Source organism: Schistocerca serialis, chromosome 1 (genome assembly GCF_023864345.2).
Source record: "Schistocerca serialis cubense isolate TAMUIC-IGC-003099 chromosome 1, iqSchSeri2.2, whole genome shotgun sequence".
Lineage (NCBI taxonomy): Eukaryota > Metazoa > Arthropoda > Insecta > Orthoptera > Acrididae > Schistocerca > Schistocerca serialis.
The window spans coordinates 1157281065-1157300509 of record NC_064638.1 but is presented as its reverse complement, the minus strand read 5'-3'; the positions used below and the strand labels follow the sequence as shown (position 1 = coordinate 1157300509).

At 44.1% G+C, this 19445-nt stretch overlaps 1 protein-coding gene across 1 annotated transcript in view; it reads right to left on the bottom strand.

Annotated features, from left to right (window-relative positions):
- The window catches only part of LOC126456138 (opsin, ultraviolet-sensitive-like), a 163264-nt gene that overhangs the window by 10079 nt on the left and 133740 nt on the right, over positions 1 to 19445 (bottom strand). Inside the window, exons 5-6 of the mRNA XM_050091895.1 lie at positions 4547 to 4741; positions 2639 to 3019 (exon numbers count right to left, since the gene is read on the bottom strand). Coding sequence (XP_049947852.1) covers positions 2639 to 3019; positions 4547 to 4741 — 576 coding nt within the window. The remainder of the gene's footprint in view (positions 1 to 2638; positions 3020 to 4546; positions 4742 to 19445) is intronic.

Below are 19445 nucleotides of genomic sequence, written 5' to 3'. Positions count from 1 at the left end.
TGGAGCGTGATGAAGAATTTCGAATCAGTTGGAGAAATGGGCGTCGCTCCAGGAAGAAGCCGACGACTGGTCGCACTACAGGTGGTTGTCGAAATTGCTGTTGCTATGGCAGACAACTCTGCACGCAACTCCCGGTCGTCAAGCAGCGTGCATGCTGTGTCACGACAGTTGAAAATCCCGTGGTCCACCATGAAGGTGCTTCGAACCATTCTCAAATGGTATCTATACAAGACCCATAGCATACAGCAACTTGCACCACAGGACGCACAAAGACGTGTTGATTTCACTCTCCACTTTCTTGCTAGGACTGAAGTTGATGAGGGCTGGCCTTGGATTGTTCTATGGATAGATGAAGCTCATTTTCCTCTGACAGGCGAAGAGAACACACAGAATTGCTGAGTGTGAGGATCTTCACCTCCAATCACTGTGCATGAAGTTTGTCTGTGTGGTGAACATGTCACTGTGTGATGTGGCTTCATGGCTATGTTGATCATTGGGCCTTTCTTTTTTGAACAGGCTGGCGCTCAAGGACCAAAGACATGCAATGTGACTGGCCAGCGTTACTGCGATATGCTTCGCCAGCATGTAAATAACACCCTAGAGGAGAGAGACGCATTGAACTCAACAGTTTTCATGCAAGATGGGGCTCCACCACACATCGCTCGTGAAGTTCACCTGCTTCTCTGAAACACATTTGGAAACGATCGAATTATCAGCCGATCGTTTCCAAATGCTTGGCCAGCATGATCACCTAATCTCATTCCCTGTGATTTATGGTTGTGGGGCTACCTGAAGGACAAGGTTTTCCAGGGGAGCATTCCCACATATGCTGGTCTGAAATGCAGCATATCAAGAGAGGCAGCCAGCATGCTTACAGACATATTTCGTTCTGCTGTGCTGAATGCAATCCTGCGCTTTCAAACTCTTCTGGACACTGAAAGGCGCCAGGTGCCATATTGAGCCACTTTGTATCAGTAATGGTACCTCCACCTCTAGCTCACCTCTCTGTGCTGCAAGATGCTGTGCACAAACTGTATGAACAGGTACTGCTGGGAACAACTCGTAAATATATAAAGAATTTACTATTTGGAATTTAAAACTTTCCCAGTGTACGACTTCACTATAAAATTTTGTGCGAAGTGCCATATGTCAGTAGCACGACAGTCCGTGCAGCGTCTTCTGGCCACCTGCATATGTATGATGGCGACAGTACACTGGGCCCCCCTATTTAAAACTTGTCTGGTACATGCGTGACGCATCCATTTGTTTCTGTGCTTGTGTTGCTTGAGCATGTGCACTCCTGCTCCAGGTCTCAGCACTTTTCATAGCATCCTCTTTGGTGAAAACTCGTCGCCTTGTTGGTGTGAGATCGATCGTCTTCACAAAGTAAAGTCGCAGAACCGCACCAGCTACGCCAAAGCATGAAACTTTTCTGTGACAGGATTCCATACAGAATCCAACTGGAAATCGGGGAAACTCCCATCATTGACGTGAGACCGACCTTCGCAGGACAGTGCCAGCTGCGCAAAGCATTAAGTTTATCTATGACAGGATTCTACGTGGAACCCAACTGGAAACTGCCTTCCTGGTTGGTAAAAGCCCCAGGTAGTGGTATTTATAATGATTCTTTGATAAATAAATACCAGAAATCTGAAGTATGAACTACAGTTTTGGTTGCATTGTATTTTATCGAATGACCAGCAGAAATAAAGCTGACTAGCTAGACTGGAGGAGGCGAATACACCGTCGGTGTTCCATGGTCTTGAACATTGAGTGTCCTATGGTTCTCCTATGGTTTGCCTCCATCACATGCAATCTTACAAACATCTGCCATCTGCATCTCTAAGATCTCTCTGACCGATCCCAGAAGTGCCAAAAATTTTTTATCAAGGATAAAAAAATCGCTTTGGCCTTATGTTTTCAAAGCACTCTATTTTTGTAGGACCACGTCCCAGAAAATGGATATTCATCTCAGCAGGTACAGAGAGCGGTACAGAAATGTAAACTGTTGAACAAGGAAGAGGATGAGGATGAGACCTTCAAGACGACAGCTTACCTGGCTCATATTGTGTTCAAATGGCTCTGAGCACTATGAGACTTAACATCGGAGGTCATCAGTCTCCTAGACTTGGAACTACTTAAACCTAACTAACCTAAGGACATCACACGTATCCATGCCTGAGGCAGGATTCGAACCTGTGAGTGTAGCAGCAGCACAGTTCCGAACTGAAGCACCTAGAACTGCTCGGCCACAATGGCCGGCTCTCATATTGGGAATGTTTCCATCAGAATAGGCAGATTACAAAGAAAACATAAGGTTAAAGTGATCCTCATAAAGACGGTCGGTCTGACATAGACGAGGCAAGTTTTGACTGTTGAGGGTATTGCAGCAGCAAAAGCAGCAGAAGCAAGCAATGCATGCACATTGACAACTGGTTACACTGCACTTGTAACGGTGGGGTGTCAAATATGGGGGCTCAGTATACAGTCACCAGAATACACCTGATGATGGGCAGAAGACTATGGTCTGAAACCATGTGGCAGCAAGTTATTGACATACGGAAGCTCCCTCGAAATTTTATGGAAGAATTTAGTGTGACACCATGATACATAAAACAGAAGGCGGCTGGTAAGTTACCTCGCTGGTTTCGGAGGGTCGCCGGTGCGAGACGCCAGTGTGGAAGCCACTGTGTGGGCCCAGGCTGCAGGGGGGCGCCGCAGAGAATCGCAGACCCCCATGGTGGCCGGCCGGCCGGTGGCGACCCCACGCCCACCCACAGTGCCAGCGACGTTGCAACAGCTGCCGCGGCCGCCGCAACAGCGTTGCCAGCTCGCGCCGGAAGCGCGGGTGCGTCACTGCATACAGGAACGGGTCGAGGCACGAGGCTGTCTTGCAGAAGAGCGCTGGCAGCATCGAGCCCAGTGGCGAGATGGCGCCGTGGAGGCCCAGCACGCCCAGTAGCGACACCACTGCATACGGCGTCCACGACACGAACCACAGCCCCACCACTCCCGCCACCTGCCGGCCGAGCGAGGCATCTGCTACAACCCAGCCACCTCACCAGTTACTGCGCAGTGCATCTACACACGCATTAAGAAGCGTTGTATCGCCCCAGTGTCTGGCCCAGATGTGTTGCTGTTGTGATGTTTGTAAACATACCCACAGTCATCACTAGCACTACCGATAGGTAGAACACTACAATCAAAAGATTTGCAGCATTTCAGTTAAAGTAAAGCATGTGTCTTGTGTAGCACTACATCGATCAGACTTTCTGGGTTCCCACTGATGATGAAGCAACTGGGGCACATACATGAATATTTGGGTTGAAAGCAATGGAAAGGAAACTGGATGTGAAAGAGGTAGGAAGGAAATAACAACAATATTGCCAACTTAATTTGCAATGTCTAATTTGTGAATAGAGGTGGTTCAGCAGTGTCGCAAGACAGACACTTAGTCTCTCACGACCAACGTAACTTAAGACTTTATTAGCATTGTATGGTTATTTAGGCATATAGTTGAGAACAGTGTGATACTAATTATGGGAATATGGAGTTCATTAATTTGTTGAAAAATTAAATTCATTTGTGACTCTTAAAAGGAACGTAATTGAGGAGGCTCTCATGTTCTGCCAATAAAAAGCGACTGGCATCCTGTATAAGCAAACTGATTGGAAATTTAAACATTTCTAAAACAACAGTCCCTCGCTAAGAGTTCCTTACAGCCTCAAGATAGCAGATTCACGACCTAAGTGCAGTTTTCTGCGCAGGGGACAACAACTGTGGAAGACTGCAGGTTGGTGAACATTCCATAGAACTTATGCATTCCACTCGGGGAGGTGGGAGCAAATAGACACCTTACGTGTACTGCAGTCTTACTACAAATGAGATCAGTGACACGTCATCTGTGGTAACACAGAGCAAGTATGAAGAAGAGAAATATTTTTGAGGTAAGGGATTTATCATACGCACGTATATATCACCATATCTCTTTTTCAACTTGCTGTACAGCTCTTTCTCTTGCATATATGATAATTATTTCTGAATTTGTGACTTTTTTTTCTGCGCGTATGCGTCACATGTACCTATTTCCCTCGTATTCGTAGCGTGTCGAATTTTTTGTCTTAGAGGGAATGTATAAGTGACTTAATTATTCTAATTAGACAGAAAAGGAAAAAAATAATGACCGAAACGTCACTCGAACCTGCGATTACCAGTCTCGAAAGCTACCGAGGATTGTTGATGTATACCGCCCTTCACGGTAACGCCCGGGGACTGTGCACCTTTGTTTAAAAATTTGCATCGGTCGAGAGTCGAACCCGGGACGCACACTTGGCAGACAATCATTCTGCCACTGAACCACGCGGCCCATTTTATATTTTGGTGAATTATACACTCTGAGTAGACCTCAAAATCGATTTTCTTCAGAATCTTTGAGACTTGCTTCGGGGGAGTAATATTACAGCAGTGAACCTCAGGTACGACAAAAAATGTACAAACTGTCCCGTTGTAAGCTAACTGCTGAGCTAAGCTGAGGCGAGTTACTGACGACTGCTGCGAGGCGCAGCTCGGTGCGGCGCTTGGCGGAGTGCGTGTGGCGGCCGTCGTGGCCCTGCGCGGCGTCGCCCTTGGCCCTGAGGGCGGCCCTGCAGATGGCGCAGTAGCAGTACGAGATGAGGGCCAGCGGCAGCAGCCACGCCGCCACGCCGAACGACACGATGTACGCCGTCGTCTCGCCCGTGCACTGCAACACACAGCGCGGGCGATATTTTTATCTCTGATATATCGATATCAAAATGGCATTATCGAGTGCTGATATTTTTACATTACTGGCCATTAAAATTGCTACACCAAGAAGAAATGCAGATGATAAATTGGACAAATATATTATACTAGAACTGATATGTGATTACATTTTTACGCAATTTGGGTGCATAGATCCTGAGAAACCAATACCCAGAACAACAACATCTGGCCGTAATAACGGCCTTGATACGCCTGGGCATTGGGCGTATACAGGTACAGCTGCCCATGCAGCTTCAACACGATACCACAGTTAATCAAGAATAGTGACTGGCGTATTGTGACGAGTCAGCTGCTCGGCCACCATTGACCAGACGTTTTCAGTTGGTGAGAGATCTGGAGAATGTGCTGGCCAGGGCAGCAGTCGAACATTTTCTGTATCCAGAAAGGCCCGTACAGGACCTGCAACACGTGGTCGTGCATTATGCTACTGAAATGTAGGATTTCGCTGGGATTGAATGGACGGTAGAGCCACGGGTGGTAACACATCTGAAGTTTAACGTCCACTGTTCGAAGTGCCGCCAATGCGAACAAGAGGTGACCGAGACTTGTAACCAATGGCACCCCATGCCATCACGCCGGGTGATACGCCAGTGTGGCGATGACGAATACACGCTTCCATAGTGCGTTCACCGCTATGTCGCCAAACACGGATGCGACCGTCATGATGCTGTAAACGGAACCTGGATTCATCCGAAAAAATGACGTCTTGCCGTTCCTGCACCCAGGTTCGTCGTTGAGTACACAATCGCAGGAGCTCCTGTCTGTGATGCAGCGTCAAGGATAACCGCAGCCATGGTCTCCGAGCTCATAGCCAATGCTGCTGCGAACGTCGTCGAACTGTTCGTGCAGATGGTTGTTGTCTTGCAAACGTCCCCATCTGTTGACTCAGGGATCGAGACGTGGCTGCACGATCCGTTACGGCCATGCGGATAAGATGCCTGTCATCTCGACTGCTAGTGGTACGAGGCCGTTCGGATCCAGCACGGCGTTCCGTATTACCCTTCTGAACCCACCGATTCCATATTCTGCTAACAGTCATTGGATCTCGACCAACGCGAGCAGCATTGTCGCGATACGATAAACCGGAATCGTGAAAGGCTAAAATCCGTCCTTCATCAAAGTCGGAAACGTGATGGTACGCATATCTCCTCCTTACACGAGGCATCACAACAACGTTTCACCGGGCAACGCCGGTCACCTGCTGTTTGTGTATGAGAAATCGGTTGGAAACTTTCCTCATGTCAGCACGTTGTACGTGAATGCTCTGAAAAGCTAATCATTTGCATATCACAGCATCTTCTTCCAGTCGATTAAATTTCACGTCTGTAGCACTCATCTTCGTGGTGTAGCAATTTTTATGGCCAGTAGTGTATTTTATATTGCATTTATTTCATGATTTTTGGCATACATTATCATATCGCTGGCTTGGTTGCCCCAGTGTCTGCATTTTACAGAGTCGAGCACGGGACACGGAGCCTAGTTTGTGTTATGGGCAGCTACACATCTGAAAGCCATTATATGAAGGTTCAAGTGAAGCTGCAGGTACAATTACGAGCACGGGACACGGAGCCTAGTTTGTGTTATGGGCAGCTACACATCTGAAAGCCATTATATGAAGGTTCAAGTGAAGCTGCAGGTACAATTATTGTGAAGTAATAAGACATCATAATGAATTCATGTGATTAGTAAAAGGCAGTGATAAATAGCCTGAATTATCGTTTTCGCCTGCGAGAGCGCAGCATTGTAAATAACATCGCAGAAGTAAAGCTGTGAGGGGCGGCCGTGAGTCGTGCTTCGGTAGCTCAGATGGCAGAGCACTTGCCCGCGAAAGGCGAAGGTCCCGAGTTCGAGTCTCGGTCGGGCACACAGTTTTAATCTGCCAGGAAGTTTCATATCAGCGCACACTCCGCTGCAGAGTGAAAATCTCATTCTGGAAACATCGCTAGCTTGTTAGCGTTCTGTGTTGTTTAACAATGTTGTCAATTCCGTGACTTTACTAATGACTTTTTTCTCTGACAGTAGTCTTGAATACGGAAGGAAACTCGGAACTGGTGATAAGCTCCTATTGCACCAAACGGCTGAGGTCATCGGTCACTGGACTTACACACTACTTAATCTAACTTAAACTAACTTACGCTAAGAACAACACACACACACACCCATTGTAAGTAGGCTGTTTAGGTATTTATGTTGGTAACGCCACGTAGCGCTCTGTATGAAAATCACTGACTGTGCTATGTGCAATCTGTGGCTGTTGGCATTGTTGGAATATTCGCTATTGTAGTGTCGGGCAGTTGGATGTGAACAGCGCGTAGCGTTGTGCAGTTGGAGGTGAGCCGCCAGCAGTGGTGGATGTGGGAAGAGTGATGGCAGGGTTTTGAGAGCGGACGATCTGGACGTGTGTCCGTCAGAAAAACGAAATTTGTAAGATCAGATGTCATGAACTGATATATGTATAATGACTTTTGAACACTATTAAGATTAATACATTGTTTGTTCTCCATCAAAATCTTTCATTTGATAACTATGCCTATCAGTAGTTAGTGTCTTCAGTAGTTAGAATCTTCTATTTAGCTGGCAGTATTGGCGCACGCTGTATTGCAGTAGTTTGAGTAACGAAGATTTTTGTCAGGTAAGTGATTCATGAAAGATATACATTATCGTTAGTCAGGGCCATTATTTTGTAGGGATTATTGAAAGACAGATTGCGTTGCGCTAAAAAAAAATATTGTGTGTCAGTTTACTGTTGATCAGAATAAGTAAAGAGAGAAATGTCTGAGTACGTTCAGTTTTGCTCAGCTGTTGGAAAATCAAATAACGTAAGAGGTTTACCAGCACTGTCATTATTAATTTTTCTAATGGGATGTTTCACCATGCCCGAGGGAGGACTCGATCCTCCGACGGGACGAGCCGCGCGAACCGTGGCAAGGCGCCAAGACCGCCCGGCTACCCCGCGTGGCTGAATACGGAAGGACATATTTTCAAAGGAAGTGTACTTCTATTGTTAAAAAATGAAACGACAGCCGCCATTGCTGCGAGATATCAGAAAATAAGAGCTTTTTAAGAAACTGCTTCAAGTTGCTCTTCTCGAAGGGTAGTTTCTTGGTTTTCCGTTTCGTGTCAGGTATGTATCCTCACACTAATTTCCCGAGTTTGGGTTTCTCTGTTTATCTTTTCTGAACTCTCACCGTCACACTGTGAAAGATCCTTTCTCGCAGCTAGGGTGCATCAGAATATAAGGAGGATATTACATTCATGTCGTGGGTTTCTTCTTTTAATATCCAAATGAATGTTGTGCATGAGTGCTATTCGTAACAAATAAACGTAAAGAAAAGGAAGGAAAGTTGCTTCTTCTGTGGTGGTAGCTTCTCACCATTTGGAAATGAAATTTACTTCGCAGCAACATGTAATCGCCAGTTTAAAATAATGAAAGTAAAAGCAAAGCAAAGGTTTCTCCAACAAATTTCACAGCATTTCTTCTTTGAGTATTTATAGTTATCTTGACTGGCGTGTGTGCATGTGGCTTTGTCGCGCTTGCGCTCCTCAACTGTATGTAAGTTGCTTTTCTGAACATGAAGTAATACAACGTAGAATGACGCTTAGTTTTGGGGCAAAGTGCAAATAAGAAAGTTTTGGAACAACTGTTTATACTTAGGATGTTTTTTCAAATTATGATGTTGTTCCGTAATATAAAAAATGAATGCTTTGAGGTCTGCATGTTGTTGCGTGAGAATGCAGTACGCGCATTGTTCTTTGCGGCAGGGAACATGTGCCACTCCGGGTGCAACACATCGTCCATAGCGATCGCATTCTCTGTCGTCCTCTTAATAATCGATAACTCTTTCCTCGTCCAGTTCCACACCACGATGTTCTCTCTACAAACGAAGGTGTGAGCCAGTGTGTCTATAAGGTGACAATGGTTACAATATGGTGTAGGGCGTAGTTTAATTTCATGCATCTTGTCGCCTGCGATGATCTTTTCATTTACGATGTCATACTATAGCAGCTATGTCCGACGTAAGAATGGGGTTGGTGATGTTCGCACATATACGTTTCCATGTTTTATCCGGGTGTTTCTTTTCGATCGGATTTCATTGCTGTCTCTTTGTCGTTCAACTTAAAGTGTGAATGTACTAAAATGTTGAGGCAAATGGTGCAGGCAGCTGATTTCCATGAAGTAGACGAGGATGTATCGCAGCTGTTGGTTGACGTGCCCAGTGTTCATTGGCGGCCTCACATCCTGATGTATTAAGGGGGTGAATAGACTCTTGGATATCCCAATCTGGTTGCTGCTGATTATTTTGGATGTTCTATTTATGAAGACCGCAGGACACTGAGTGCGCACGTTGTTTTTACCTAGCCCGCCTGCATGGCGAGACAGTGTTATCATGTGAACTGGAATTTTGAAGATATTTCATCTCCAAGGAAATCAATACATGGCAAGAAGAAGATTGTAAGCAGTCGGTGACACGGTGACACGATGGCGATATAAACAGGCGGACCTGCGATATGAGTTATCTGCTGGTGAAATGTGTGAGAGATTTTTGGGATTTGTTGATGTCATTGAGAACTTAAGTGCTGCTAGTTTAGTAGGCATCTGTCTGACAGCATTAGTGAATTTCATTGTGGTAGAAGACTTGTAGTGGCAACGGCCTTGCCACAGTGGCTGCACCGGTTCCCGTGAGATCACCGAAGTTAAGCACTGTCATATGTGGCCGGCACTTGGATGGGTGACCATCCAGGCTGCCATGCACTGTTGCCATTTTTCGGTGTGCACTCAGCCTCGTGATGCCAATTGAGGAGCTACTCGACCGAATAGTAGCGGCTTCGGTCAAGAATACCATCATAACGACCTGGAGGGCGGTGTGCTGACCCCACGCCCCACCTATCAGCATCCTCCATGGAGGATGACACGGCGGTCGGATGGTCCCGGTAGGCCACTCGTGGCCTGAAGACGGAGTGCTTAGAAGACTTGTAGCTCTGACATAGGATGGCTGTGCCGCCATGGCTGTGCCATCATGGCTGGGTAACATAATGGGGTAAAAAACTTATAAGAGGCAAATATCCCTCACTTCTCTTCGTACATTGCCATCCTTATAAATTGAATTTAGTGCTGAAACTGTCTATTGAACATATACAGGAGAGCAAAATATTTTTGCAGACAGTTTCTGGTTGTGTTTCTTTTTTATCCAAATCACCTAAAAATGCAACTCATTGGATGAACTGATCAAGAACCGTTTTCCTTCTATCCAGTACCAGATCGTTATACAACACAAGATTAATCGAGCTAGTGGTGAACTATAACACTCAGCTCGAAGAACATTTCAAGTCTATGAAAGATGATCTTAATCAGAGGTATGGCGAAACACAGGCGTGTGCCAAAGGCTTTTAACTCACGCTTAAGCAATTTAGTTTCAATTTCTTAATTTATGTTTCTTTGTGTATACTTCCGTAGTCAGTACCTCTTTTCAAAATACTGAAAGCTAAATTCTCTGACTTCGAATGCTGTTTCAAGAAAGTTGGCCGGTTTAAGACTGAGTTACAGGAACTTCGTGGTAAATTTGAAGAAATGTGGTCTAAAACTGAGACGGAAGAAAGCAAAGTGAGCTTCCAAAAAAAAGAAGCAATGGAATGACGTGACTCACAGAGAAGTACCGTACCGTGCCTTGTTTTGTGAAATTGTTGATGCTCCCTCGCGTCTGTTCACTGGCAGGTGGGCTGACTTGGATAATCTGGAGTTTCTTTCACTTATGAATTGTGAAAAGTATGGTCAATAAACAGACAACTTCCCTGTGGCTGCCCCTACTGCAGACAGTTTGATATCCCTCTACTAAGGACGGAATTATCTGTGATAACATACTTCATAGGAATTCTAGAACAAGCTAGTATTTAGACAGAGTCAATACCTCACCTCCCTGGTCTCAGTGTAACAGTACCTGAAGCATCAGGACTAATGAAATTAATTGTAACCATTCCAGCAACCAGAGCTTCAACAGAAAGATCATTTTCGGTGTTGAAGAGAATCAAAACTTATCTTCGAAATGCACTGTCGCAGACCAGACTTTATCAACTGGCTTTGTTGTTCATTGAAAAATGATTTCCCCGTCCGCGAAACAACAAGTGTTATTCTACAACTACTTAATTGAAGTTTTAGACAAGGAAGATTGTAGAATTTACATCAAATAGAAATAAAACTGTGAGCATGGTGTGGGGTGGCGGGTTATATAATTGTGAATAAAATGTTTTGTATTTATGCTGTTTGATGCCATTCTCATCACTGGCTCTCTAACTACAATATTGGCAACCAGAAAGTGATTACCAAAACGTGAAGGCTGTAATTAGAATTCCTAGTGCCCACTTCATCTGAGAAATACATTTATAGCTACAGCTTATAGTTCTGAGGATTGGGAGATTGTCTGGGATTCATAATCAAAAACGATTCTCTCTAAAATGTTCACTATATTCTGAAAGTCACAGACCAAAAAAGAATCCAGACAATCCAACTACCAGAGCAGTTCAGAGTCTAATGCACTGATGCCACTATAACTGTTCAAATTAAATGTTTAAGTGAATGGTCGCCATAATTTGATGATAATGTTCATCAAACACCACGCTAAATAATGGTAGAATGTGTGTCCCGCGGCGGTACGTGAAAATACAACATATGCAAACTGAAGATAGATCATTAAAGTCATCCCAGAATTAACACTTCACTTGAAAACGATTTCATGGTTACGCGTATCCCGAGTAACTTATTACGGCATCCGAGGCTGTTTATAGTAATGATACCGACGCGACGCGACTCCCGGCACAGGTGGTGCGCTAATCAGCATCTGGAGAGAACTGGGGCCTTTCTTTCTCATGCAGCGGTCTTGTATATAAAGCCGCGGTGCGGACGGCTAAGGGAACGCCTGATCAAATCTGCTCTCCCGACTAGCCGCTGGGCTAGTAATGCTCCACTTTAAGTTATCGAATAAATCATTGCTTCCTTTGCTGATGGCCGATGAAGCTCTCAATTTAAATGTGCAATCAGCACACAGGTAAGTAATCATAATAAAAGTCTGACGTGGCTAAGTCAAATATTTTGGGCGAGATAATTAATTTAATTACACTACATGCAGTAGACGAGCTCTGAGCTTGCTCTTTGGAGATACGCTATAGCTATGGTTTTATAGTTGTTCGGTTGAAACTTCTCACATCTTTATGATTATAGCGGATCTCCCTTCTACTTAAATTTAAACATCCTAGCTTTATTTATTCGCCTACTTAATCTATCTTGCTTCCTTAATTTCTAAGACAAAAACCAGAAAATCATGAATTTCTACCAAAATTTTAATTTGTGAGATCCAGAATACTGTTTCTACTAAATTATTATGAAAAGGAATCTAAATATAAATTTTTAAGTTTCTACCTCTTTTCTGTTGCGCCAATGATTTTTACAGAAAAACGTCCAAATTTCGAAAATGGTTAAAGTTATTGAACTGATATTCAACATATATTGATTTAGTATTACTCCGGACATGCTAGAAACGTTTCAGGTTATTTACTTGATTTTTAAAGTATTGCGCAACATTTATGACGTCAGAGCTAGTTACAGCGGACTAGGCTGGCACACAGTGGAAAGACTGATGTGAATTTTATACGGCGTGAGTAGGCTGCTTCCCTACAACGGGAACTTTTAATATTATCCTTATTTATGTAGACACAATAACGGTTATTTTCCGAGTATCTGGTATCGCTCAGTAGGCCTAATCTTTACGAGGTTGGGCCTTACACTTTAATAGACGGCATACGACATTATTCAATGTAAGATGGGGGAGTGATGCGACGCAGTAACGAATAATAATAAACAATAACATAATAATAATAATAATAACTATGACAATAATAATGATAATAAATAGAATAACAATCCTGTTAACTGGATAGCTGTAAACAATAGCTATAATAATAACAATGGCAATAATAATAATTACAACAACAATACTGATACTTTTAACAATGCTTTAAAAGCGATTACAGCTACGAATACCTCATGCCTTGCCACTCCAATCTACAGTGGCATGCAAAACTTAAATTCGAAAGTAACTGCCGCCTCATTGTCACTGTGAAGTATCATACCTCGAAAAAACTTGTGCCATACATAGAAAGAATTGCCACAGTATAGTGCAGAAGGTAACTGCAAGAAATACGAAGTGAGACGTACACAAATGACTCCTCTGTTCAAAGACAATAATTACAATGAAGTCGCTGCGATTCATAATGGTCCCCTGGACATTACAAAAGGGGGCTCATGGGTCTTAATGGAATGTGTTGTAGCAAATTATTACGAGTCATCCCATCCTGCATTGAAGTACACGATCTAAGAGCGTCTCATCACATTCCCGGAGAGAGCAGTCTTTTTTTAAAAATAAATAATGAGAACTTCACTAGTTACTTAATTTTTGCTGCTTACCAGGAAGCGTTTCGAGAATTCACTTCCATTTTGAAATGCATTTGTTAAATGAATACGTTTGGTGAAGTTTGTATGTGTGATTTTCTGTCTCTCTTGCGTCTTTTCGAGGTTAGACTGCAATCGAAAAATCGACCAAAAAGAATTTTTGAGGGTTTTTAAATGCTAATGTTAAAAATGATACTTTTGTTTGTTAACTTACAGGTATTGTGCCTTCTCCATTGTACAAAATATCACAGACTTGCAAATCATCAGTTACACTGCTCGTTTACAGTACATGCAGGTAATATACTATGACACTGTGGCTTAACAATGAGTTCCTACGCAGTCCGAGTTGTTACAGTGATATTACGTGTGTATATAAGGTTGCATATAATAAAATGTACTTTTTATCCCTATTGACTGCTAAATTATCTATTATATTTTTCTTTCTAATGAGAAAATGTATATATGTATGAAAACCAGCGGAAACATTTGAAGAAATTAACTGATTCACTGTCTAGCTTGTCACTGAGAATTTTTCTCTTTGCTTTTTGTAGTGCACGAGAATTTCAGGTTCGTTCATTAAATCCATTGTATAAGATTTTTGGAAGTCGTGGAGTATCTTAAGACCATCTATGTTTTCGAATGGGTTACCAGTGTTTTTTGTGTGTTGATTTAGTAAATTAGTTGTGTTTGTAACAGTTGATGTGTTCCAGGTATCTAATTTGAAAATTCCTGCCAGTTTTTCCTATATAGTAGCTTGAGCAAGTCTTACAAGTTATTTTGTATATTCTTGGCTTTTATTGATACTACAACAGTACTGAAAAGATCCCAGATCATTACCTTCAGTACTTTTGGAGATTCAAAATTTTAGTTAAAAACCACAATAAATTGTCTGGTACCACAGAACAAAGCTAAGGCTTCTAAATGATTCACTTATAATATTGTTCGAGGCCACAAAAACGGTCAGTTCATAGTAATTATTTTTGTAGACTTTTCTTTCGTGTCAATACAATAGCTGCTGATATAATTATGTTTCGCTGTGTGAGAGTTGTGGAGAAAGTAAGAGAATGTATGGAAGCCATAAGTGATGTGTGCATGTTTTATGTTATTAAAACTATGTAAAATGTTAGCGGAAGAAATTCTTGTACGATCATGAGACGTATGTCCTAGTGTGCACGTTTTTGTATAAAAGCAGCCAGAAGAGAAATTCGAGTTTAAATCAAATAGTAATTCATTTCTGTGGCTAAGTTATGCTTTAATTTATTTAAATTAAATTTGGTTTCGCAAATACAGAATTCCTTTTATAAATTGCTCTCTGTAATGCCACTGGAGGGCTTAGGAATTACCGAGAGTATATGAGTGTCCGATTGGCTGCCCAAATTACGCGCCAATAGGAATTAAGCTTTTCCCGCGATTTGTGGTAGTGCATCGTGCTGCGTTTCTGAATGTATCTCTGGGAATCGTTTTGTAGTTTATTTTTCTACAAACCAATGTGGTACCGCTGCACGCGAGTTTTTGTTTCAAGGTGAAAGAAATCTTACATCCTATCGGTTCTTTTAACGAATTTGTGAAGCGGCTTTAGTTTTGAACGTTATGGTGAAGGTCTGGAAGGTGTTTGCAAGTGGGATTTTTGTACATACTTAAACTCCGTGTGGCGTGTTTCGTAAATATCATGAAACGTTATGGCGAGTAGTACTTCTTTTTAATAAGCCCACCGAACGACTTGATGTAGTAACTCGCAAACAGCTGCGGTTCGGTGACTACACAGAAAGTTACACTGAAGCGCCAAAGAAACGTATAGGCATGCGTATTCAAATACAGAGGTATGTAAACAGGCAGGATACGGTGCTGCGGTCGGCAACGTCTATATAAGTGAAGTGTCTGGCGCAGTTGTTATATCGGTTACTGCTACTACAACGGCCGGTTATAAAAATTAAAGTGAATTTGAGCGTAGTATTACAGTCGGCGCAGGATCGATGGGACACAGCGTCTCCGAGGTAGCGATGAAGTGGGGATTTTCTCGTGCGACCATTCCGTGAGTGTACCGTGAATATCAGGAATCCGGTAAAACATCAAATCACCGACATCGCTGCGGCCGGAAAGAGATCCTGCAAGAAGGGGACCAACGACGACTAAAGAGAATCGCTCAACGTGACAGAAGTGCAACCCTTCCGCAAATTGCTGCAGATTTCAATGATGGGCCATCAACAAGTGTCAGTGTGCGAACCATTCAACGAATCATCATCGATATGGGCTTTCGGAGCCGAAGGCCCCCTCGGGTACCCTTGATGACTGCACGATACAAATCTTAACGCCTAGCCTGGACCCGTCAATACCGACATTGGACTGTTGATGACTGGAAACATGTTGACTGGTCGGACGAGTCTCGTTCCAAATTGTATCGAGCGGATGGACGCATACAGGTATGGAGACAACCTCATGAATCCATGGACCCAGCATGTCAGCGGGGCCTGTTTAAGCTGATAGAGGCTCCGTAATGGTATGTGGTGTTTGCAGTTCGAGTGTTATGGGACCTCTGACACCTCTAGATACGACCCTGACAGGTGACACGTACGTTACCATCCTGTCTGATCACGTGCATCCAAACATGTCCATTGTGCATTCCGACGGACTTGGGCAATTCCAGCAGGACAATGCGACACCCCACACGCCCAGAATCGCTACAGAGTGGCTCCAGGAACACTCTTCTGAGTTTAAACACTTCCGCGGGCCACCAGATTCCCCAGACATGAACATTGTTGAGCATATCTGGAATGCCTGCGACGTGCTCTTCAGAGGAGATCTCCATCCACTCGTACTCATACGGATTTATGGACAGCCCTGCAGGATTCATGGTGTCAATTCCCTACAGCAATACTTCAGACATTAGTCGAGTCCACGCCACGTCGCGTTGCGGCACTTCCGCGTGTTCGCGGGGGCGCCACTCAGTATTGGCTCTTCACTGTAGGTGGACTGAACTGTTCGTGCTGATAACTTATAACCCGCCCCGCCGCAGTGTGATCTCCACGGACGGCGACGTATCGTCTGCAATGTGCTGCCATTCTGGGCACAAGGTTGATAAGTAGTTACTGTGGCAGGGCCGTTCGTTCCTTCACCAGCGGAGTTGGCAGCTGCCTGATGGCCGTTGGAGCACGTGACCTGCTGTAATACGTCTACCCACTTCATAACACACGTGTTCGATGGTATCGATGGTATTTAAGTTGGGGGAAAGGGTAGGCCTGTCAAGTCGCTGAACGTCCTCTCGTTCCAAGAGATTCTTCACCTGCTCTTACCGATGCAGTCACGCATTGTCATCCATAGACTGCCTTAATTATTTTAAAGAGATCCGCTTCACTTGTACTAATGATTACTCAAATCAAGACTGGTTATGGAATGTTAAAGTCTCATCTTGAGCTGTATAAGACTGCAACATTCAAAGGAGAGGAGGGAAGAAATATAATGCAAAATAACTGTAAAAACCAGAGGAGCAGACCACTGAAACAAGGAGACTCATTTATTATCGCGTGGTTACAATTAAACTTTCTCTCTTTAACACCTTACAATACGGAAAGTAATTACCATACGATTATCAAACTTGGTAGCATTAACGTCAAGGACACGGGGAAGAAAAATAATGCAAAATCAGTCGAACTGAAACACTTTTAACGTACTACTACGGTAAATGATATCATTGCATACCGGTGCCTGTACTGCTACAAAAGGGGCTCAGTCTGACGCCCATCAGTGTTCAGAAGAGTCTGAAAGCGCAGGATTGCATTCTGCACAGCAGAACGAAGCATGTCCGTAGTTACGCTGGCTTCCTCTCTTGATATGCTGCGCTTCAGATCATCACATGTGTGAATGTTTCCCTAGTAAACCCTGTCCTTCAGGTAGACCCACAACCAGAAATCAGGTTATCGGGCCAGCCAAGCATTTGGAAACGATCTGTTGATAATTCGATCGCTTTCAAGTGTGTTTCGGTGAAGCAGGTAAACTTCATGAGCGATGTGCGGTGGGGCTCCATCTTACATGAAAACTGTAGATTTCAATCCGTCTCTGTCCATTAGGGCGGGTACGACATGCTGGCGAAGCACATCGCAACAACGCTGCCCAGTCACAATGCACGTCTTTGATCCTTGAGCGCCAACCTGTTCAAAAACAAATGGGCCAATGATGAACATAACCGCGAAGCCACACCGTGCAGTGACACGTTCTCCATACAGAGGAACTTCACGCACAGTGACTGCAGATGCAGACCCCCTCACTTCGCAATTCTGTGTGTTCACCTCACCTGTCAGAGAAAATTGAGCTTCCTTTGTCCATAGGATGGTCCGGGGCCGGCCCTCGTCAACTTCAGTCCTTGCGAGGAAGTGGAGAGCGAAGTCAACACATTGTGCATCCTGCGGTGCAAGCTGCTGTTCGATATGGATCTTGTACAGATACCATTTGAGAATGGTTTGAAGTACCTTCCGTACGGTGGACCATGGGATGTTCAACTGTCGTGACACAGCTCGCGCACTACCTGACGATAGCGAATTGGCGTTGTCTGCCACAACAATAGTCATTTCGTCAACCACTTCTGGCACAACCGGTCGTCGGCCTCTTCCCGGAGCGACGGCCAGTTCTCCAGTTGATTCGAACTGCATCATCACGTTCCGCACAGCAGGTAGAGAAAGAAGGCCCTTCCGCAATCCTTTCAGCCGGCGATAGTCTCGATATGCAGCTGCAAAACATTACTGTTGTTTTGATAACAGAGCTTCACCAATAAAGCCCTGTTCCTTTTGTCCAAGCTCAAGTTGACACGTCAACAAGTGAACTGCGACTGGTCAGGTGTGTGAGACTATCACGATGGCTGATCACGGCACCTGGTGACCATAGTTTGAATTGGACGGTAGCGTTGTGATGCATGGAAATCATGGACCCCATGCTGTGGACATTAATGCTACCAAGTTGGTACTAATACAGTAATTAGTTTCCGTGTTATTATGTGTTAAATAGGGAAAGTTTAATTGCAACCACCTGGCATATTTGGACATCGAAACACGCGATGGGGTCACTCAGTGCAAAGGTTCCATATCGCTGCATCTTGTATAAGAAAAGGAAAGGGCCTAATCATCAATCAGACCTAGAAATGTAACCTCACGGTGGGTGAGACAAAGGAAACAGAAACTGATAACATCTCCAGTACTCACACTGTCTGTCGCCGGGCAGCTGCATCGTGAGAACGCCTACCACGACTGACAAGGGAAACTCTCCATCGCACCTCCCTCAGTTTTAGCGGTAAAATGGCCCAGTGGTTGGTTACCCCTTTGTAAACTGAATACAGATCAGGCATGAAAACAGGAAGAAGGTCTACTGAACATAGAAAAAAAGACGAAAAATAGAAACAATGAGTGGTTCAAGCTGAAGATGTGCAACATCGAGCGAGTTGTAGCAATCACAGCGGCGCGCTTACATTGTCACCGTGTTGGACTGAGAAGAGGTTCAAATCTCGCCCGTAACCCAGATTCTTTCTTTTCAAAAAATTTTGAACTTTACGTTCGATCATTGACGTGTTTGTTTTTCTTTTATAGTCTTGGCAATTGTCATATTATACACTGGTTATAGAATACGAGTCATGTGCTAAGGATATACACTGAAGAGCTAAAGAAACTTGTACATCCCCCTAACAGAGCCCCCACGAGCGCGCAGAAGTGCTGCAACACTATGTGGCATGGAGTCGACTAATGGCTGAAGCAGTGATCGAAGAAACTGACACCATGAATCCTCCAGGGATATCCATAAATCCGTAAGAGTAGGGCATGGAGATCTCTTCTGAACAGAACGTTGCAAGGCATCCCAGATACGTTCAATAATGTTCATGTTTGGGGAGTTTAGTGGCCAGCAGAAGTCTTTAAACTCAGAACAATGTTCCTGGAGCCATTCTGTAGCAATTCTGGACGTGTAGGGTGTCGCATTGTTCTGATGGAATCGCTCTCGTCGTGCCCTGAAATGAGAAATGTCCGGCCCATTACCCTTCCCACCCCAACACAGTGATATTCCGCTGTACACCGAACCTACACAATATACTTGTCCATCCCTATACAGCCGCTGCTCACAACCTCTTACCTCATGCTGCGCACCCCTGAAATAGACTTAGATGCAAGACCTGTCCCATACATCCTCCAACCACAATCTACTCCAATCTTGTCACTAACCTCACCTA